Raw genomic sequence first — 25,235 nt, 5'->3', positions numbered from 1 at the left:
CTGGATTCATCACACGGGGTTTAATTATACCAGGTTCATCACACTAGGGTTAATTATACTGGGTTCATCACACTGGGTTTAATTATACTGGATTCATCACACAGGGTTTAATTATACCAGGTTCATCACACTAGGGTTAATTATACTGGGTTCATCACACTGGGTTTAATTATACTGGATTCATCACACGGGGTTTAATTATACCAGGTTCATCACACTAGGGATAATTATATCGGGTTCATCACACTGGGTTTAATTATACCGGGTTTATCACCATGGTTTACAAAAATGACAAAAATATTCACCAAAATTAGAGAATTGATGATATCATCACAAAATGAACAAAAATAATTAATAAAATCACACTGGGTGTAATTATACCGTGTTCGTCACACTGGGGATAATTATACCGGGTTAATCACATTGGGTTTGATTATACCGGGTTTATCACACTGGGTTTAATTATACCGGGTTTATCACACTGGGGATAATTATACCGTGTTCATTACATTGGGGATAATTATGCCGGGTTTATCACACTGGGGATAATTATACCGGGTTTATTACACCTGGTTTGATTATACCGGGTTCATCACACTGGGTTTAATTATACCGGGTTAATCACAATGGGTTTAGCGTTATCACTGTACCAGGCATGTCGTATTCGATTGTAAATTTACGACTGAGAAGTTTTTATTTTCATCTTTTCAGGTGTGTATGATAGAGCATTCTGTCAAATGATAGATTATAAAAAATACTCAAGTAGTGATAAATTAATTCATAGTAATTTAGCAATATTTTTTTTATAAGATTGAATTTTATCCAATTCAAGAAATAATTGAATTTCTATGTCGTGATTTTTTTGATTGTTCTATTCTATTCTATTCTATTCTATTCTATTCTATTCTATTCTATTCTATTCTATTCTATTCTATTCTATTCTATTCGATTCGATTCGATTCTTTTCTATTCTATTCTATTCTACTCTATTCTATTCTACGAAATGGCGGGAAATGATAAGAATGACACTTACACTTATTATTAGAAATTATTATTATTATTATTATAGAACTTATAATATTGTATAAATACTTACCAACCTCTGAAAGATTTTTTTTGTTACTTTTATATTGTTCAGTGACGACCATGTGCTGCAGTACTGTGTATTCAGGGCAGTTTACTTGGGATTCGACAGACACACAGTTGTGGATAAGACATGTACCACTATCATGGTTTCCAGTCCCAAACTCTCACACGAAAAACCTACCGAAAAGCACGTGCTCTTGCGGGATCTAACATGGAATGATTTTTTTTTTCTTTTTAATTTAAACAACATCGATAAGTATATTTGACACTATTTTCAAAGAATATGTAATCCACCTATGACGTCATATGTGATCAAAGCGGAAATCCAGCAATTCCTAGTATATGCATGTACAACTCGGTGACGCCGCGAACCTAAACAGAATGTCGGGAGGAGGAGATATGCGGGCGTACCCGAACATATTTATTGAAATGACAGTCGAGTGTCAGCGATGTCTCGTCTACACAATGCGATATACGATCATAATGCACACAGGAAGAACAGAAACTGATTCTGAGAAAAGCGTGGAATACATATGGGTCTAGTGAATGTTCGACCGCCGACCATTGTGACAGTTCAAAAGACGACCCTCGCCTGTATGAATGGGGAGATCTGAACGAGACTACAGTGTAACAGGGAAATGAAGGCTGAACACTGTAGGCACCTGTACAGCTGCACTACATGCAATCTCAAAACCAGAAATACACATGACCAAAACGACAAAGAAAAGAAAACAGGCACATTTTGTTATCTCCTCTCGTAGAGGTTGAATGGGCGAAATGTGCGCCGTTCTATAGGATTTCTCGTTATCTAGCTGGAGTTTCACAGCTTGTAGTCGCCTCACATTTTTGTTTTCAACTTTGCTATGTTTCACCTTTGAATAATACACGCTCGTCATTTTCAGACTTTATTATCAGTAGCAAATCAAGTAAGTTTCGGTTGTTTTGAAGCAACGCGTTGAGTTTCTCTACTTTCATCACTTTGCTTTAATTTCTATTCCTACCTTTGTTTCTAACAGTACAGCCGTTTGTTTGACTTCTAAACCGTCTTCTCAAAGTTGTTACGATTAGGCGTACTTAGCTAGTTGAACGTTTAAATAATTCGTGGCATAGACTTTTAGAGATTGTTATTGAAATGAAGCTTTATTTAAATGTGTCAAAATGGCAGATTAAAAAAAACAACAGTCACGTGTTTTTTGACGACGATTAAAAACAGATGGGGATATTGGTGACATACAGTTAGGTCTGTGTATATTAAGCCTTAGACCGATTCAGCCCGGAACCGCATTTTATCATGGAAATCGCATAAATTTAGTTATTGTAGACGAAAATACGAAGTAGCCATACACAAGTTGCATGGCATCCAAATAAGACACCCACCACCAGACCGTTAGTTGTAAAAAGAAGTCGTTTAGCTTCTCTTCTTTTTCCATTTTCAAAGTTTAGAAAACCGCTCTCTGCTATTTATCGTTCCATGACGTACGCCATGCCACCAAGCCCCAAAACAGCACCAAGCCGCTGTTCGTAGCCAATTCATATAAGTATTTTCGCCTAACAGTAGCGAAGCGCGACAAATATTTTTGGCTTCCATCTTTACATCATTTACATAGCGGAGAGTGAAAAGAGGCAGCCTAATTTGACGCAATTTGCTAGCGTTCCCCGGTAATTTTGCCAATTTAGTCACGCATGCTTATTACTCGTGCATGGCTTGGCTTGTTTGCCAACATCTTCCGTTGGTGTCCGCTCTTGTCGTCTCATTGATTCCGCACGCCAATTCTGCACCATTACGCGCCGTGTTGTCATGGTAAAAGAAAGAGTCGCGCGCTGCTCCCCGCATCATCTTGTATTTTCAAACACATACACAGCGTTTCCAAAGAGGAAACATTTAGCGTCGTCTTTAGATTATCTCAATGCAGACACGAAACGAATCCGAATATCATTACGATTTGGTGCATTCCAGAAGTACACAATACCGACGTTTGTCCATCTTTTATCAAGAGGATTTTCAAAATCTCAATTATATGTGACATCCCTTCTGTAACCAATTGAAAACCTTCTGCCTGTACCTGTAGTCCAATAGTTATTAACTGACGCGATGTACTAGAAAAAGGAAAAACTGGAATTCGACGATGAAATTAGGGTCTTGTCACTGTGAGACAAAACCACACCCCTGTCCCTCTGAAATGAAAATATAGAAGCAGTCAGGCAACCAGTAATTTAGTAACTCAGGAAATAGCGCCGCATTTAAAAGAACTAAACGTTACTACAAAATCCCCGCTCATTAAAGCAGCACAAATGCTTTTATTTAGTAATTTTGCACTCATTTTGTAGTATTATGTGGTATTCGGGTAGCTCCGTGTTCTCACATCAATTTGGGGTCATCGAGTTTTTTGAAGTCCTATTCAATATGAGACTATTGATAATGTGTTCTCTCATTCACTCGCTCACTCATTCATGCCGGTGAATTCGCGAAGCGTTCGTTGTAGTGGCTCGTCAAATTCATTCCTGAGTTAAGTTCGCAAGATTCGCTGGGAAAGAATCAGGAGGTCAGTGGTTAGTTGGTTGTTTAATTAAAACCCTCTCAAAATAGTAATCCAACTATCCAGCGTTTTATTTTTTTGTTTGCATAATTATCGTGTTAGTTTACAAAATTGAGTCATATTTGCCACTTGTCGGCTAACGTGAATGGTCATTTTTTTAAAACAAACACCGGTTCAGCCAATCGTCGTTGAACAAATTCGCCGCAAGATTATGAAGTTTTTTGTATATTGCATTTGACGAGTAAAACAAGACAGAAATTTTAATTTATACAGGAATTCAACCGCGAATGCAGTTGAAACAGAAAGCGCTGTATTAATTCAATTGGGTTTGTAATTCTTGAAATTAGAACTACGTTCGTATATTTTAGTAATTCCTGTAACATTTCCATTTCGTTTCATCAGAGAAATGCCAGCTCTCATCGGCGGATTTAACTGTTTTATTATTTGACCAAATAAAAACAACCATTTAATATTGTTTTAGTTTAATTCTGCAAATCTCCTAAAACGTTGAGCAATACCAGCACGTTGTTTGTCCTCATGGGTTCATAAAAATAATAGAATCAATTCAAAAGAACCAATGAACCGTGATTTAATGTTTGCATCCCGACTCCACTCTCCGTCTATGCTGAGCTGCCTGTAATCAAGGGGACGAGTGGCCACTACTTCTACGCCTGAATACACACGCGATTATACAGCTGAGGCCCTATGCTAACATCAAGCGAGAAATCACCCAACCGCCACCTGCTACAGCAAAACATTATTCATTTCAATGAGGTTCTATCATCACGACCTCACTGTCGTATCTTTCACGAAAGGTCGCTTGTAATTGTATTCAGGGACCGGTTTGCTGATGCGCATAGATCACCGAGTAACTATATACCTGATAAAACAACGCCCTGGAACGCTCAAACAGTCTGCGTCCCAATCTTTATGCTTCGCGGCTATGTCTAAGTGTGTGCGTCTGATATTCCCTTATGCTTGACACCTCTCCCTACGTTCTCTCTCGTATTGGTGGATTGTTTTAGCGTAACTTCGAAGCATACAATCCACCAAGCACATTAGAAGAAAACACGTGCACTATACCTTTCGTTATTTCAGTTTCGCCAATTCAACATTTGATATAACTGTCATAACAACATGCTTAAAAAATTATTTCATTTGCTTTCTACATTTCTACATTTCGCACCAGTATCCAACAAACACACGTGGATAATACAGTTGTGTAACTGAGAATGGATATTTCGGAAGCGAGTCTCGTGTCGGCCTTTCACATATTTACGACCAATATTACGTATTTTTGTTTCAAAGCTACACATATATTCGACAAGAAATACTCATAGAATCTGATGTTAACCCAGTTTGCGAAAACACCAATTGCAATCCGCTTTTATGGCATTTTGGTGTAAATCATACTCTATAGAAAGACGTGTTCGATTTGTCCCCGTCCCCGTTTCCCCTGGTTATAATGACGCCTGTTTAGAAAGCACACTCGACAAGGTTACATTCGTTATTAGCCAGAACTGTTATTAATATGAGAACTGTATAACAACGTACATAGATTGTAAACCACACACTTGTATTCATACGCAGATTATGAGACAGACACTTGTATTCATATGGCGATCGTGAACCACTCGCTTTTATTCATATAGAGACTGTAAACCACACACTTATATGGTGACTGTGAATCAGGCTATTTTATTCATGTGAAGATTTTTAACCACTCACATGTATTTATACCAACGCTCTTGTATTCATACGTAGATTGTATTCATATAACGATTGTTACAACCAAACACTTGTATTTACGTGCAGATTGTAAATCACTCATTTGTATTTATATGATGACTGTAAATCACATACATGTATTCCTATGGACATCGTAAATCTCATACTTGAATTTGTAAGGAGAATATGAATCAAATACTTTTATTTATATGGATTTTATTCATGTGGAGATTTTGCTGGCCGACTTTTAAATATAAACATTAATAGCAGCTGACTACCCTCCATTTAGTTTTGCTGGCTTTTAAAGTTTTGCTCACCAAAGTTTAGTTCAACGTTTACCAGCCCTATTGGTACATACATGCTGTGGTGGGAATGTTATAGAACATTACAGAGCGTCGATATTCACTTCACACGGGAGCGCGTTCCAGAATACGCAGTGTATTTATCGACGACACGTAATAACGCTTATACAATTCAAAAACATGGTTTAAAATCATAAAGCCGATATAACGCAAATCTGAGGCGGCGTGAACTGCTCACCATCCTCGCGCCGAATGCGCGACCTTACTAAGGGTATGGGGGCATGCTTCCACTCCCACTCCTAAATTTTGAAATGTAGACCCTCTGAAACGCTATTTCCTGCATTTTGAGGGGCAAATTTTGTGGACACATGGCTTCCAGCTTGCTTGACGTTGGGGGGGGGGGGGGGGCTACATTGCCGCCGCCACTGTAAATCATCACCGATTGGTCATTATTCGAGTTAGCATTTACTCCACCACGTACGTCGCTGTCTTACTTAACTGTGATTGGTTGAAATACTACGAGGATATCACGAGAAGCACGAAAGCAGTGCGGCGATCGTATCGATAGACACGGAGGTCGATGCGACCCCGTTAGTGCATAAGCGTATTATTATATCTTTTTTCCCGCTTGTATTATTAATTCATTGAAAAATTATAAACTAAAAAGGCAACGAAGGAAACAAGATCATATTTTTTTGATGTCTTTAGTATGTATTCCGATTTATTGCCAAGTTGAATACACAATAAACATCTTCGTTGTTTAAACATTTACCATTATTGACGTTTTACAGCATTTATTTGATGGTTTTACTTTATTTCACGACCATACTGCTTCAATTGAATTGATCTGCATCTAATACCCCAATAACAGAATTAAATGAACCCAGAGTCACATATATTACCCATCCATAAACAAAAAAATATTTATATTTGTCATCCTCCAGCAGGAAACAATCTGCATCCCTTGGTCTGGTGAAAAAAAGAACAAACAACAGTAAGTATCTTCTATGTGATGAGAATACGTTAGAGTTTTGGGTTGTAATTGGAATTATTCCACTGTACCTGTTAGCACTGTCTGGTATAGGAGTGTTGCTAGCAGGGTTTGTCGGTTCACTATATATATTCAAGACTATACCAACAAGCACACTTTACTTTTTGGCATTTTTAATCTTTGCAAGACTGATAGCACCGTGATATATCCAGCCCGAAATTCATCTTGTACTGCTGGTGACTGGAAAACACAAAATCAAGCTGAAACCATTTGTGTCAGCAAAATTTGCCCCTTAAAATGCAGGAAATAGTGTTTCAGAGGGTCGATATATCAACATTTTTAAGGTGAAGCATGCCCGAGGAACCCCTGGTAAAGTCCCGTCTCCGGCGCAAGGTTAGTGAGTAGATCCCGCCCCATGCAAAATGCCGCTGCCCCTGTCCCTTGAAATCACATCACTGCTGAACATCTGTGGCCACAACTGTTGTGGAGACACCAGTTGAATTTCTCACCTTTGGTGATGACTATGTCTCATCATTAGAAATCACAACCCTCATGATCTAAAGCAGTTTATGTGGTGGGAAAAATAGCAAAGTGTGGCCAGGGAGACAGATTGAATGCTACTTCCATTGTCTCTGCTGATCTTCTGATAGTCTACTTCCATCATCAAGGAATTGACAGATTTGAGTGGTATAATAGTTATACTAACCGAAAAACTGTAATCTTCCTGGAGAGCATCCAGAATGGTTCTTGCTAACACCACTGTGACCACACTCTCTGCCAACAATTCTCTCACCTCTTGCAGTATCATGCCTGTACATTCCGCATCTCAGGACAGAACCATTGATACTGACCAGAGATTGGGGGCTGTTTGACAAAATAGATAGATATAGATATTGTAGTCGTGCTCGGCTACAGCAAGGGCCCACGGTTTCTTGGTAATAGTTGACCAAATTTGCCAGGACTCCTCAAAATCATTGGAAAGGTGTTCCTTCATACTGACCCTGGCCATATCCATGTCCATGGATACTATTTCTACCACCCTCATGACCAGACTATCGTTTGTGGGTGCCTTGATCCTGTGAATTAGATGATGGTTGTTCATATCTATCTGTCTATAGTTTAAACATTTGAAGTTTGCATGCTCTTGTTCAGTGACTGTTCTTAATAACAGAATCACGCATTGCCAACAGGAAAGTAGCACATTGAGCAACAATCTTAGAAACAGAAACAGAACCAGCGTTAGTTGAATCAGAATAGTTGGTATGCAAGGCAGCCACCACAGGACAGTGCCCTCTAGTCGATTATGTACTGTTGTCTAACTTTCTGACTTGTGTGTTAGACAATTTATGTAACACAGTGCTGCCTACTAAGGTCAAACAATCTCCCTTGCTGGAAAACACACCTCTGGGTCCATCAACGGCATTGAATCATATGGCTTGGGGTTATTCTTTACCTAAGACTGATCAACATATATGCAGTAGTGAGGTTCCAACTGGTTACTGGATTCAGAATTATCAGCTTGCGACCATGATCAATTCAGTTCACTTCCTTTACGCTTTCCACATCATTTCTTACCTGATTATATTTGAAATTCCAAATTTGAAATTTCCAAATAGCACAGATTGTATTGCTCCATACCATACAATAAATTTGATGCATGCACAGCCTACAACAATTTATGCTAACTATGATGGTGCCTTTTCATACTGCCAAGACACAGGACACACCTTATTCACTGATACCCGCTCACCGACTATGCTGGCTTGGTCCTTTCATGGACATCTTATTGGCAACAGCCTTCACTGACAATGTTTGCGATACTTGCCAGTGACATTCGTTAGTAAGTAAATTTAATCTCAAATACTGGAGCACCTCAGTTCTAGAACTTTGATTTTGATTTGTCTTTTCAGATGGGCATTCCAATTTAGACACCCCATACATATAGTTTTTCCTTGAGCACTGGCGATGTATGTTGCTTGGTTCCAACACCATCTCTCAACTTTCTTCTAAGCAAACACTAAAATCAAAAAGTCCATTAGTAATCACAAATGGTAATTGAAAACAGTCAAATGTATCATCAATACAGTGAGGGCCAAAACTACTTTATTGACAAAAAAGAAATTGGGAGAAAATACCTCTCCATCCCAGAGGGGTGTGATGTGTCATCAGTAGAATTTGATATCTTGAAAATTTTCAGACACAAGCCCTCTTTTCCTGACTGGACACATCAGGTGAGCATTTGTTTTGCGACCTGGAGCTCAACTTGGACAGATAGCCCACTAGATTAATCCGATGCTTCACATTGGATTTAGGAGAGCATCCATACTTTTCTTGCTACCCTCTAAATGATGTTGCACATGCATCCCTTAAAAGAACATCTCAGATTCGGGAATATTCATGTGTCACTACCATCTACCGCTGCAGTGTATATTAATAATCAAGGAACAAGCAGGAACGTGTTAGTGGGAATCATTCGAGTGTAGGTTATTAGGAATAATAATCTTTCCTTAACTTGAGAAGGAGAAGAAGTGACAACTCATGAAGTGTGTCCAATACTACAAATGTGAATGATATTGCTAGTAGATCATTGACGGGTATCCAGACAGGTCATGTCCTTGAACATTTGCAGCAGCCTTGAGGATCTCAATCTGTATATGCCTTATGTACAACCCGCATAACCCCAAAACTTAAACTTAACTAAACTAAACTAATGCTCACTGCATGGCATTTCAATCTGACTTTCTTGGGTCGGAGAGACTGGCTTGGTAGGTGGGCCATAATTCTACAGTAGCAAGGCAGCTGTTGTGATTCTGACTTTGAATCTCATGTTTCATATTGTAATATATAGACATGTTTGTTTGAATGTAAAAACATATATTGTCTCTGCTGGTGGAAACTCATTCATAGGCATGGTAGTGTGAATTCCACTAGTCTTCAATGACAAGCTGTCTCAGAGTATTGAGTATAAACTTTAATACTTGCATTTTGAGATTATTCATAGAGCTTTATTGAGGTCTATTTTGTGAAATATTTGATAGTCTGAAATCCGGCACATTAATGAAAAACAACAAGGATTTGCCACGATTGGAACACAATTCAAAAGAGCAAAATAAATTAATTGGAATGTTTATCATATATTTCTTACATTTTACACATAATCGGACCAAAATTACTAAACTTGATATGATATGATATGACATATGTACTAGTTGAGTAGTTTTGCAATTTATTTTTATTATCAGTTTGCTCAGTCATTTAATCAGAGATTTATAAGACCTTAGACAGAGACCAGGGTGATGGCAGGTTGGAAATCATCTTAGATACTGAGTCTCTGCTCAGAGATTTTAGCATGCAATTGATTGTCTGATTAGTGGTCAAAGCCGCAACCATAGAAAGTTTTAGAGCAGAATCAGGAGATCTCCCTGGGTTTTTCACCACTGGTGACCACTTGTGTTACACCAATCTCTGTAGCCTCTCCAGTAATGCTGGTGCATTTGCCAAGCTATGTGTTCGAATATCATGTTTGTATGTTCGTATATATGTCTATACATTTAATTAGTATGATATTGTCTTCTTGATGTGATTGTTCGACCATGTCTAAGTTCTCTTAAACCAATGTCAGTGCATACCACGTGTGATCTTGGGCGTATAGAAGCCTTACATATTGACAGTGATTTCTGAACAGCAGTTATTTTCCTAGGGATGTCAGCCAGGGATTGCAAGTGCGTCACATACAGTACCAAAATCACTCACAGGGCCAAAGCCCCACCAAATACTACCATACCATGTATAATAAGATATATCTAATTTAGGCAAATGTATTAAAATAAAACATGCAGATTAGAGCAAATAATTGCCCTGCAAATATATAACAACTATGTAGTAAATTCTATTTCTAACTATAGTTACACCAGAGTTCTAGGTACCCACACTATGCATGAGCAGTATGCTGTTTACAGAATGCCAATACTGCAATGATTGATCGTGAGAATAATGAGCAAATACTCTATATACAATAATACAAACTCATGACATATGAAAATTAAATGATAAAGCCAATGGTCAAACTAGTGGTAAATCAGATATGTCAAACACGATAGGTTATGTCAAATCCTTGAGATGCTAGGAAATGAATGTGATTTGCAATAGCCTGCTTGTCCGAATGTGTGTAAAAGTCTTACAGTCTCAAGGAACTAGCTAGACAATGTGGTGCAGCTAGATGCAAGGCAAATGAACATACAAGAGTATGTACCCCTGATCTTGAACATTCACTGGTAACACCAAATTTTGCGCCACATGGCACAAACTTATCTTGTCTTGAGATGTAGTTAGTCCTTCATAAAGAATTTACCACATTGATGCTTCTGCCTAAACTGACCTGTAATGTAACTAATACCTAATGTTTGACATTGTAAAAAGTGCTTTCTCACCTGTATTAGCCACATTGTAGAGAAAATCCACTAGCTGTGGCATAGATGGATAGAAAGAATGTGCTAAGTTTGGTATAATAGGACCAGTTTCTGATAGGAGCATTGTTTCTGCGATCCTATGAGAAGTGCCAAGGGCAGATCTGAGTATGAGGACAGCCTGTATAAGATGAAACAGCTTTGGGGTTGCAGACATGTCTCTCTGTTGGATTGTCAGAAACTCTGAGCCATGAGACAGAAAACCTACCTACGAAAGCAATAGTGAGTCCATCCCTGAATTGGCAACGATGGAACTATTAGTGTCATTGTTGACAGTGAGTGTTGCAATTATCAGAGAATATAGAGAAACCACTTAAACATCAATGTTGTCCCAACAGAACAGTCTCTTGTGTTCACTTGTGGGGGCTCTGCTTAGGCCAGAGATTTAAAAACATCTTAGGGCCCACGTTAATTTGTCTCCATGTCTGAGATAGTATTATGATAGTGTTGCTTATGTGCATGCACTTGACAAGAATCTTGTTTTCATTGCGAGAGAGCTAAAAAGCTAAAATGTAGGTTATGGTTATGACATTGTCACACCTTGTTGGTAACTATCAAGAGGCAGCAGCTTGACATTTTGCATGAGGGGGTGAGATCTGCTCAATAACCTTGGGCTGAAGGTGCAACCTTACTAGGGGGTCCGGAGGCATGCTCTCCCTTATAAATTTTGAAATCTAGACCCTCTGAAACCCTCTATTTCCTGCATTTTGAGGGGCAAATTTTGCTGACACAAAGGGTTTCAGCTTCATTTTGGAGGGGTGACGCCCCTATTTTTTTTCCAGGGGCGATCGCCCCCTCTGCACCCCACCCCATCTCTGTGCTGCTAGTGTTGTAGCATTTCTATATACTGCCTTACTTGGCAGACTGATGTTCAAGAAGACTTTGTAAAAAGTGTAAGTATCAGCTCTCTTCCTACAATTGACATTTTTGGGAAATATTTTTAACAGTAACAACCTTGATCTCTGGACATCTTTGAGTTTGTTTATTCCACTTGTCAGGTGAAACACACACCATACTGAGATAAATGGTAACACTTGACGACAAAGATGACATTTGTTGTGAAGATCATCGGTGAGCAAAAATCTGTCAACCAATAGATTCAAAACCCTCTTTGTCTGTACACTTCAGTGTTTGTTTCAGAATAGGTCATTATTTGGTGTAGTGGAAACTTCTGTTCCTATTTTCAAGAGTCTTGCCAGCTTGATTAGAGAACTGAATATTTATTTAGCCGATACATAACCTCTCTAGTCAGCAGAGGGTGCTTTCAGTTCGTAATAGTGTTACACGAAGGATTCACAAAGAATCACAAAATTGAAAACAAGGCGGAAACCATGGCAAATCATTTTTTCCTGCACTGCACACAAATTCATGATCTAGCATATAGTAAATGCAATAGCTGATTTAAGTGCACTTAATAGAACAAATATGGTACAAATGTAATGACGACACCTCCAGATGTTAAAAAAACAGTGACATTTATTTCAAAGTTTCCAAACAAAACAGCAACAAAACAAATATGGTATACAATAAAGGAGAATAAAACATTGACAACTGCCATTTGTACAAAATGTATAGAAATTAATATATTTATATTTTTAAAAAGAAAACACAAAATAAATCTGAATGCTTTGGTCAAAACAGCTTTGCAGCAGTAGAAAACATCAACTGAGATACAATATATTATAAGGTAGGACGTTGAAATCCATTCAATTTACCTTACAGAATATACCCACATAGAATTAACTAGTAAAATAGCGCACACACACACAATGCTCCTTAATTAGTATGCGCAAGTTTTATTTCAATTTTGACCTTAATTACCTTTCACCTCAAGGTCGCAAACTTGCTTAAAGCTCAGAATTTAATAAATCAGAGTGAATCAATTGTACAAATCTAAGAAAAAGTGATCAGAGAGAATAGGTATTGACAAAACTTTATCATCATATGGTTAAATTAGACAAAATTAGAAATATTTATTTGGAATTAAGCTCTTTAATCACTTAGAAAACAAGTTTTTAAAATAAATGTCCTGTCTCCCCAAAACTTCTCAAATTCTCAAACACTATGAAAATGAAAATAGGTGAGCAACTATTTTCACACTCACAACTTGGTCAATATTCAGATTTACTCTTCCATTAATGTTATATTAACAATATCGAGAGTCAAACATGGATAATAGTCTGGTATGTGAGAATTGTATAGTAATACAAGTTGAATAACAGATATTAACATCTCTTCTGATGAAACAGCAATTAATAATACTTAATTATAGTCATTCTTATTTATTGAAATAAGATGCCAATTTCCTAAATATAGTCACACAATATTTTTCTTCTTCTTTAAATTAAAAAGAAATAGGGAAGGGTATGGTATGATTGATACATGGTTACTTAGATAGAACGCATCAACTACAAAGGTGGAACGATGGGTGAATATTAAAGTCATAGTACTGACGAATTACTTAATACCTCAGGGCACTGTGAAGCGTATACAACACAGCAGTACTATGAACGTTTTACTGCATAAACTCCACAGCATGTGCACAAAGTCAATAAACCAAGTTGACACACATAAATCAGGTCCATGTGACCGTGTAATGTCTGAGCGTGCATTTTGTGGTGTTTTGTAATGCCGTGTTTGCTCTATTTGTAGTGCATACATTTACCCAAAATGACAGGTATCAATGATCGGGTATACAGTGAAGACAGTTTGGGGGTTTCTGTGACGTTCTATTGGCAATTTGTGTTTTTAATAGAACTAATATGGTAAGCATGATCATACATGCATAGAAACAAAAAGCATGGAAACAGTCAAACAAAAACATTCATTGCTATTTGCCGAGGGTGTTTCCATGGTAATTACAATAAAAATATGCAGCAGGTCAAAGCACTTTCTGATTAGTTAATGACAGGTGCAGAATTTGCATAAACAGTGAGAACCAATGAGTGGGAAGCATACAGAACACTTTTTTTTTTTCATGTATGAAAAGAAAAACATAACAGATTATAACAGCAGAGATCTTTGTTGTCATTTCTCTTCAAAGAACTTCTTGGCATGATCCCACCATGTTTCTGGAAATCGGGACTCTAACATCATTCTTGACAAACCATCCTTGTCTTTTTCTTTGTCTATAATGACAAAAAACAATAAGCAGACAAAAGGTTAAAATGTCTCTGACCTACATAATACACCCCAATAAATATGTTTCCACTCTACCAGACCTTGATATATTTGGAATTATACTACCATGATGCATTATTTTTTTACAGTTCCGAAAATAGAATCACCTCTGGTGTAGAACACATTTCCATTGCACTATACTATCCTGAGCTATCATTTCATATTCCCATGTTGTCAGTCAAACAGACCCCAACTTTCCATTGATGCCATTTGAGTTAAAAATTCTGGGATAATTTGTGTGACCTCTAGAGCTGACCCCTTCTTCTTGTGAAGCAATCCACGGAAAAGCACACAGATTGCACTAGTGCTACAATCATTTCACGGCAAAACGTAAATTGCAAGGAAATGGAACTGGTTTGAGTTTGCGACCACACACTGTTGTTATCCACATTAACATCTCGACAACTAAGCCCATCTGTGGTGATTTGAACGAGTTCTTATAAATGTGAATTCCCATCCCGTAAAACAGCCGCAAATAGCAGCCAATTCACCAGCTGCATTGTGGCAACTTAATTCTTTCCTTCGCGTTGATAATTTACTTCCTACTTTCAAAGTAGATGGAACATTTGGAGTGAACTCTGCAGGACTAAATACTATTCACCAACAAGGGCATTTTGTTGAAACTCTTGAAAAGAGCGACAAACCATTTAGCGGCAATTCATCTATACGGCATCAAATGAGCCAGGCCATTTATTGCTTAAATTAGCTTAGTACCATTCAAGTAGTATAAATATCACAGAGTGCGCATGATAATAGTTAGAGTGATTACCACAAATACAAAGTTGTAGAAATCATTTATATGTCAAAGAGTGATTCACAGCTACCATGTTTTGTTGTGACAGCAGAGTGGCAACAACACTTTCAAATCCAAATATTTTACTTCAATATTTTTTTTGTCTCTCAACAACAGAAATTTGATAGGGGTCAGACTATTCATTACATCGATAGAAATTCTACAAAATATTAACTCAGACGTAATATGAAAAGACAATTTCAACATTTCCAGGGATAATGCATTTCACAATAAGTGTTATTGTTATTCAAAATCTGAATAAATTTCTGAGATATATGTAATTGGTGAATAAACAGAATAAAAACTGATTCCACATGGATAAAAAAAAAATGCTTTCTTTTTTTTCAAAAGATGTAAATTTGAATTACGATGGAAAAAATGTTTCTTTTCAGAACACACATGAGAGTGATTGAGAATAAATACAAAAGTAAGCAAAGCCGACTCCAAATTTTGAAATTGACTTTCAGTCATCAGATATCCACTATCACAATATATCCTTATTTCGTACATTTCGGCACAACCATCTGTAGAACATTTATTGATAACTGCAATCTAAGTTGTTTTTAAATGTGGCCATGTGAAATACAAGCCTTACAAATAGGAAGTTTTACCGAAACCTTAAACTTGAACTTGAAATTGAAGCACTGCTACAGTTACCACGAAACATAAAAGAAATCGGATGCTAGTTCTGAATTAAGGGAAAGTCACACGGGTCTAAAAGAGGATATTCCAAATTACAACAATAATTGGCATTGATCTCGGTAAACAGGCAATGAATGGGAAGTATGATGAATTAAAAAAATATACATGGATACGATATCATACAGCTGAATACTGAGATTAAACAGCCACAGTCCGACTCTGTGGTTAGTGAGAAATGATTTGTTCCTAGCATAGGCACATGTGTAGACATGGCTTTAATTGCAAGACAATAAGTTTCCTTAACATCGCATACTATTAGTATCAAGTAGCTGCCGTATCCACTCTGCCTGTCACTTACCATTAATCACGCCATCAACCCCAACACCTTGAAAAACATTCCTTTTCCACATGACAATTTATATTATAGTTGCCAACTGAAAAATATCCTGTCAACTTCGGTGTTAAAAACAGGCTTTATAAGTATCATATTTCGGGAGCTGTCGTACTCCATTAGGATGGGTATGCGTAGCTCACAATGCAATACTAATTGAGTTTTTGTGGAAAGACAAAACCACGCCGACACATCGATAACTGCTTTTGTTTCCACCAGTACGTAAAGGCCTTTTAATACTGTGTATAATATTCATTTGTGTCGTCAAAACTTGTCAGATACGTCACCCATGAAATTAGTCTCTTGCTTTTTCAAGTGATAGGTTCAGTGACTAAAGCGTGGTATTCTTAATTGCAACTTATCAATGGTGAAATAATGTCAAAAGAACCCCACAAAATTATATACAACATGTAGTTATATTGCCAGCAATAATTATTAACATAAAACGTAAGAATTCAAATACTGTGACAGTAGCTAGCGACTGTTTTTTCATTCACGATTTTTGCAGAAAAAAAAAAAAATTTCCAGCATAAATATTTACTGCACATAGACATTTTATGGGATCAATGTAGGCATTATATAATTTGTAAAATATCATTTTAATTAGTGACACTATTATAAGAATACATGAATTACAAAATGTGATGACCTACATTGACATGACAATTTCCTAAATTAAAGATTTAAGGTATATTAACGATTCTCTCCATGAGCAAAAAAACAGAATAAAAAGCAATAAAAAAAAAATTCCTTTTTACCCGATCATTGTATTCTCCGCAACTCTGTGGGGGGAACCACTGCGATGTAATTTGTTTTACATAAATTTTATTGCCCATATTTGCATTTAGTCATCATTAACGCTTCTCAACAACAGTACATTCAGTACTAAGATTGATGTTAAGACACAATTCATGGTTATATTTATCATAAAGCTAGGGAGTAAACAGCAGGCAAAGATGAAATACACTTCACCATTAGTAACTCATTAACAATCTACCAGGCATAATATATTCCCTTACTGCAAATGACATCGGTACACAATCTCGTTCAATTCACAATAGTTTTCTTTGTATGTTACCAATGATATACTAATTAATTTAGTCATTACAACCAATAGACTGAGGAATGTAATAACAAACACACTATTCAATGTGTACATTTAATATAAATGTTCCGTGATGAAAAGAACCAATGATAACTTGGAATAATTTTCTTCATCTATTAAAAACACACCGCCCTAGGACGATTATGCTTAATCATAGAATAATTATCATCCCGGACTATGATTTCCTTATTAGGATAAAGATAAACCACTGGTCCCTGTACTTTTTAAAAATAGAATACTTCTATTTAAATCTCTCTATAGATAATGGGTATAGCTCGTGAACTTTAGGTAAAAATCATGATAACGTACACATACAGTGCTTATCACCATCACTTCCCATATATGACCTGTCAAATGTTTCATGAATTACATGAGACAGGAAAAATCATGGATGTAGTAGCGAACATTTCACCATCGTCTTTAAAAAAAAAGAATTAATTTCGATACTCGTGAATATTCTCAACAACAAAAATTACTTGCAATAACAATTTTTGACATCATCATATATCGTAAAGAAACCTAAACTCTGTTGTTCTGAAACCTTCCTCCTCTATCTATATTCCCAATATTTATCACATACAATATAATACCCAGTAACAGAATTATGAAAGCCCTCTTTATTTCTTAGTTTCAAGACATCCACGGCAGGTCAGTAGCCGACTATGACATCCTGTTAATTTCCCAGTCGCCTTGTGTCCCCCTCCCCATTATGAAAGTGCCTAACCTCTATACCCCTCCACCTCTACAAAAATAGTCTCGGGATTCACAGTATCCATCACACTGACAGAGCACAGGTGTAGTCTAGCAGACATTTATCAGTACAAAAAAAAAGTCTAATAAAAGAAAAGGAGAAATTAGTCCAGCTATGAATGATGATCCGAGGCATTTCACAGGATACTACACACTGATACCCAACCAACTAATTAAACCAACCTACCAAGATTAAAACTGTGTTATGCCCCAGGCCTCACACGGTCCCACTGATTAAACTTCAAACTCATTATGCCCAGCACACACACAACTCCATACATTGGCAATCCTCCCGGGAACAGCGTTTAATTTTCGTCCATATATTGGTACAAAGGATGGTAAGATTAAAGTTGCGTACAGATCTATTAGTACAGTGTTTTGTTATTATATAACGAGGCGTAACGTACATGGGTCAGTTGAATGCAACACACAGGTCATAGCAGAACCAATCAAACATTGAACATAACAAAAACTATAACAGGAAAATGAAAACAAATAAATGATTTATTGATTATAATAATAATAAAATGTCGGTAATGCTTGATAAACGTCCAGCGTACGTCATGATGCAGAGCGAGTTGGTCGTGTTATCACAACAATTAGCCATTCTATTATTAGCACAGCCTCAAAATAGTTTGATGTATTTTGCCAGACTAAGTATAAAATGTAAAATTCCCTCGTTACACTGTGCCTACAAGAGGCACTTGTCACCACTGCAATACTATTGCCCTGTAATACTGCCCTGCTGTGCAATAGCATTGTCCAATATCACAACGATATTAACAACACAGCATTATGCTTACATGAGAACGGTTTTAACTGCTTACACAGCATAGCTATGAAAGGACTTGCACAGCGAAAAGCATATACAGCAAAAACGAAATACACTTCACGTAAAAAGCTTTCTCTTTGAGTTAAGTAATTTTCATAATAAAGAAAAACAACCTTTTGTTTATGTAGGCGCAACTGACTAAAAACATCCTGATAAAAACGTTGAATAGAGCCCAGTTTTATAGAAAAACACACAGAAATAACTGGAACATTTAATAATGATAGTGTTTAGTTCTCAATTAAGGAAATAATTTTCATCGGGACATGGGTTGCTTGAATGTAAGAAATGTTTCCGTGAACCCAGGCACTGTGGGCATCACCATCATCGCATCTTGAGGCATACTACAAGGAAATAAAGTCTTAATGTATGACAGGCATTCTTTGTCGATATTCAATCGAGAGAATCCTTTTATCCGCTAACAGACAGGTCTGACACAATGAACACAAAGCCACAACAATCCTCCATTGACATTCAGCTATACGTTGTCCCCGGTCTATTGTCCAACAAATCAACTGGCAAAAGACACTGATATAATATTGACACTGACTTGGAAGCCAACAAGTCAAACTTGTCTCGCTTGCTAGAAAATTTTAAAAGTAAACTATGCGTGTAAAGTAGATGATCTGTTAGCTTTTGGGTGGAGCAGCGTGAATCGTCATGCATATCCACTCAAAGGACAACTTGTGTGTGTTTTGTACAATTATTAAAACAACAGCTTAATGAAGTTTCCTGCACAATGTTGACAGAACTTTACCGACTCCCAGCAGCATGAAAAAAAAAAGATCACGAATATATTCATAGAGCAGAGAGTTATATAAACATGGTTCTCATGCCAATTGGAGCGTAAACATCGCTAGGTTGACATGTGCATGCTTTTGTTCCGGCCAAGAGCACGGCACACACGGCTGTGAAAATTAACCATAAACTAATAAAACATGGAGATTTTATTAATATTACAGCCGGCTACTCACAATAGAGGTAGATGTAAAAAAATAAAATAAAATAAACTGACGATATTAAGAGAGAATGGAAAACGGCATGTATCAATAATCATGATGGAATTCCCATAGGATAGATAAAGACAACAGAGCGAGAAGCGTGCAATCACTTCCCTTGCATGAATGACACAGATGTCATGGTAAATGTGCATATAAGGGTATGGGGTGGAAATCAAAATATGGACTAATGTACTTCCTGTGTGACTCTCCAGCCTCAGGCTACATTTCAAACCTCACTCTATATTTCAAACTTCACCAAGTCATAATTCATATAGAGAAATAAAAATAAAAGATAGTTATCAGTCGACCATTAGGCTGGTATTGTCACTGGTTAAGTAAAGCGTCAAGGTGATGAGGGGGAACAAAAGCGTAACTGTCCCCAAGGGATGGGGAATTCGAATGAAGGAGGGAAACAAAAATTACTATATAGGCTGTACCTCATGTGTTTTTTTTTTTTTTTTTTAAATGCTTGAAGGATATCTTTTAATTGAGACAAAGTGAAGCTTTTAATATCACAGCATTTAAGAGGTATTAACAGTTAACTGTCAAGAGAGTTAGCCAACCAGTGATTTGTGTTGGGCCAGACAGACATTAAAACAAACCGATACTGAACTTCATAAATATACTACGGCAACAAACTAAGAAACATGAGACACAAAGACAACTTGTCCGCAAGATTATAGTACACAAAAACAAACAAATAGACAGGTGTTCTATGCCTAATATCTTGAAAAACAGTCACTATATATGTTCACATACATCTATACAATTATGTACGTGTATGCAACAACGCATGTGTACATGATCACGTATGTGTATACGATCACGTATAGATATGCAATCATATATGCATACATGATCACGTATGTGTATACGATCACGTATAGATATGCAATCATATATGCATACATGATCACGTACGCGTATACAATCACGTACAGGTATGCAATCATATATGCGTACATGATCACGTACGCGTATACGATCACGTACAGGTATGCAATCATACATGCATATACGATCACGTATGCAATCACACATGCGTACATGATTACATATGCGTATGCGATCACGTACAGGTATGCAATCATACATGCGTACATGATCACGTATGCGTATGCGATCACGTACAGGTATGCAATCATACATGCGTACATGATCACGTACGCGTATACAATCACGTACAGGTATGCAATCATACATGCGTACATGATCACGTATGCGTATGCGATCACGTACAGGTATGCAATCATACATGCGTACATGATCACGTACGCGTATACAATCACGTACAGGTATGCAATCATACATGCGTACATGATCACGTATGCGTATGCGATCACGTACAGGTATGCAATCATACATGCGTACATGATTACGTATGCGTATGCGATCACGTACAGGTATGCAATCATACATGCGTACATGATCACGTATGCGTATGCGATCACGTACAGGTATGCAATCTTACATGCGTACATGATCACGTATGCGTATGCGATCACGTACAGGTATGCAATCATACATGCGTACATGATCACGTATGCGTATGCGATCACGTACAGGTATGCAATCATACATGCATACATGATCACGTACGCGTATACGGATAATAACTTATCATAAAATAAAAGTATTCTTTTACACTCTAGTCAATAAGCATTCACTTGGCATAATAATGACTTATATGCAAATGAACATGCACTTTAAATTAATGGTACATACCAGTAATTCAATGCAATAGTACATCTGTAAAATAACTTTTGAATTCATTTGTAAAACTAATTTAAATGAAATCAAAGCAACATTTTAAAGTTCTCAATAAAGTATAATTCTGAACATATCTGAATATAAATAAATATAATAAAAAGTTTTAAACTTTCCATTTTTATAATTAATCATAGTTTTTCAGCATTGTGTTACTTCCAGTATGTGGTTGTTAATAACAATGAAATCATGTTTCTGCACGGTAACAATTAGGTGATTAGTTCAATGAGTAAAACTATATATAACTAAGCATTGATGATTGTTTTACACAAAATTATCAAACGTTTGTGAACCAGTTCGACAAAACTGACAGCCGTCTAGAAAGTCTTTGTTCTATGCACATGAATACGAGATGAAAGCCTGCAGTCATAACATATGGAATATTTTGCCACAGGATATTTGACTGATTACAAATTGCACGGTATTCGAACAGAATCAGAACATTCTATTAACCAACATTATTTTATTCAAAATTACCCATGCAATTAAACACTTGTTTTTTTCATTCCATGCTGTGCTTCTTTATTCCTACATTACTATGGTAACACTGTCGATAAAAGTTGCCAATTTGAATATTACTTAGAACAAAACCTAAAGTTTTTGACATTTTGCATTAATATCACGCAACAAAAGTGATTTTACAGTTAGCTGGAATGACATACACGGTCTGTATCCTATGCAGTGCCAGCACAGACTCATGCGTCAGTCATTAATAGTGTGACCTTTTGTACTGAGTGAAAAGCAAGGCTCCAATGGATATTAAACCTCGAAGCTGTGAATTTTACTTACTAATTACTAATTACCACCATAAGCAGGTTTAATAGTTGTAAGTCATAACCCCAAATCCTGTAAAGATGGCCGACATAGAGCACTTACAATTAGTGGTGAATTACCAAGATGACAATCGTGTTTTATGAACTGATTTTAAGCTCATCAGAGACAAATTCTCACGTTGTAATATTATAAAAAAGGAAAAATTATGAAGTTTCATACCAGTGAACATTTTCACTGAGCAGTGGATTGTATGACACATGTGACAAGACTAATTTGACAGACAGACAGACAGACAGACAGACAGACAGACAGACCGTTGCACTTTAAAATATTATTTTGACCATACAAACATTTCAGTAATTTAGGTAAATGCATGTGCTGACATTAGAGCCGATACTATATTGTAGATAGTCAATTTTTTGCTGCAAGTAATTGTTGAGACCCGACTATCCAAGAATGGTCATGAGGATAAAATTTTGTGCAAGTTGCATGACTCCTTGTCAAAAATTATATAAATAATGATTTAGAACTGAAAATGAAAAAACAAATCGCTTGTGAACTAAAAATTGTATTTATAGTAATTGAATTATTCCTTAAAATACAACATGATTTAACCATAGACACATGTAACGAAGCAAATATGGTAACCCTTTGAACATTTTTCTCTCCAAAATATACGTGCAACATTTTCCAAACTTTTATTTCATTTTCTATTATTTCTTTGTTAATTTTGAATCTAATAGACATTATTTCTCATTTTGGAAAACATTAAAACATGAAGGCATGTTTATTTTTAGAAAAATGACAAAAAGTTGACTTTAGTTTCATGTTTCAAATGACAATACATTATTGGAGAGAAATTCAAGTTTTTTATCCACTGAGCATGTTACTGAGCATATGACAATGCATTATGGGAGAGAAATTCAAGTATTGCATCTATTGAGCATGTTACTGAGCATAGGGCAATGCATTATGGGAGAGAAATTTAGGTCTTGAATATACTCAGTGTATGACAATGCAATATGGAAGACTGACAATTAAAAGAGAGAAATTCTCAACTGAATATAAAAAACAAAAATTAAATGAAATTTATTTTAAAAGTCAATGCACAAAAATTTGTACATAGGATGAAATGCTTTCCATACCATGAAAATGGTACAATTTTTTTATCCACTGACCTCAATTTTATTTTCACGTTATGAATCGTTATGGTAAGGGTCAATACAACAATGAGAATTTTAAGACAACAATATCTCCAATCAGGTCTGAAAATTTATATTTTTTGTGTGGAAATTGTTAGTTTAACATTGCCAGCTGACTTTTCTTTCACATTGATTTGGTATGTCTGTGGCGGGTTTTAGCAGGTTTTGTGTTAAGATTCATTCTATGAAATACTATAATTTGAATCAATAAACTCACAGATTCAGTGTGCGAGTGCTAACATCTCACCTCCCAGTTTTCAAGGAGAGGTCAAAGTGGCACTCAGCAACACATCCATCTGACCGCCACCCCTACCCATCCAGTGATATTTTAAGAATAAAAAGCAAAACAAGGAAATCCACATCTGTGTCGTCTATACTTCAGTAGTGGCACTAGTGAATCACTTGGGAATGGCAAAGATTCAATTTGAAATTATACAAGGAGTGTTTGGGGAAATATTCTGGTTGAGACTAGTAGTACTGATAACATCATGAAGGAGATAGAAATCCAGTGAGCGGAGACACAGATGTCTGGACCAACTAACATCAATCTTCACAGTCTTAGTATCATTGTTTGTGAACGAGCTGAATTTGGTAAAGGCCTAATGCTTTCTACCGGTGGACGATACCATTCTGATACAAGGGGGGTCCACGCTGATAGATGCAGCAACAGTAAAAAAATTACCGCTATAAGAAAACAACACCAACATTGTCCATGAAATGATGACATAGTCCCTGTTATGTATTGCCTCACATGGACTATATAACCTGCCTATACAACGCTGACAAACTGTTATGTCTTGATGATGTCAATTTTGAGCAAATTGGACTAAGTCTGGGAAATGGCAGTTGGCCATTTTGACCCAAATGTCAGTAACCCACTTGAGAAATGGCTGTTCGTTGGCCATTTTGAATCAAATAACACATGTTTGTAGCCAACTTGAGAAATAGTTGTCAGTTCGCCATTTTGAATCAAATGACAGTAACCCACTATGTCTTGAAAATGACTGTCTATTGGCCATTTTGAATCAAATGACATGTGTCAGTAACCAACTTGAGAAATGGCTGACTGTTGGCCATTTTGCCAGTAACCCACTATGTCTGGGAAATGGCTGTTAGTTGACCATTTCAAATCAAATGACGTGCATCAGTAACCCACAGTTTGAATAATAAGTTAAGTGATCAAGGTTATACAATGAACTCTTGAGTTAGATGATTAAGACTATACAATGAACACTGAGTTAGGTAGTCCAGATAATGCAATTAATACCAAGTTAGGTGGTCAAGATTATACAATCGTAATTTGAGTTTGGTGGTCAATGTTATACAATGAACACTGAGCTAGGTAGTCAAGACTGTACAATGAATACCAGGTTAGGTGGTCAAGGCTATACAATGAACACAAATTTAGGTGGTTGAGATATTTTGTGCTTGCTAACATTGCTATCAAAACTGTTTCGTGTTTTACACAGCATGGCGAAAATATTCTAGATCTTTACTGATGTTCAGAAAAAAAATTTCACTCACAGAATAACAAATTAGAGCAGCATAGAAGACAGTGGATTATGAGATTAGCACTGCAATCTGACTAAAGTGATCACCACGAGATTAAAGAAAACTGTACAGTTTACAGGAGTGTAAAAAATAAACAAGCCACATTTAACATGTGTGTAAAATCCATTGAAATTTCTCAG

The 25,235-nt window shown here is 36.6% G+C and overlaps 1 protein-coding gene across 4 annotated transcripts in view; it reads right to left on the bottom strand.

The window, feature by feature from the left end:
• Window positions 1-12,568: 12,568 nt before the first annotated feature.
• LOC100368258 (S phase cyclin A-associated protein in the endoplasmic reticulum-like) overlaps window positions 12,569-25,235 on the bottom strand; it is a 78,974-nt gene continuing 66,307 nt past the window's right edge. For all 4 annotated transcript variants that reach the window (XM_085506891.1, XM_078011589.2, XM_085506893.1 and 1 more), the window contains one exon: window positions 12,569-14,238. In XM_085506891.1, the coding sequence (XP_085363017.1) occupies window positions 14,138-14,238 (101 nt within the window). In that variant the 3' untranslated portion in view covers window positions 12,569-14,137. The remainder of the gene's footprint in view (window positions 14,239-25,235) is intronic.

Source organism: Saccoglossus kowalevskii, chromosome 13, assembly GCF_978046115.1.
Source record: "Saccoglossus kowalevskii chromosome 13, keSacKowa6.1, whole genome shotgun sequence".
Lineage (NCBI taxonomy): Eukaryota > Metazoa > Hemichordata > Enteropneusta > Harrimaniidae > Saccoglossus > Saccoglossus kowalevskii.
The sequence above is the reverse complement of the archived record's forward strand: the minus strand, read 5'-3'. Positions and strand labels throughout refer to the sequence as shown.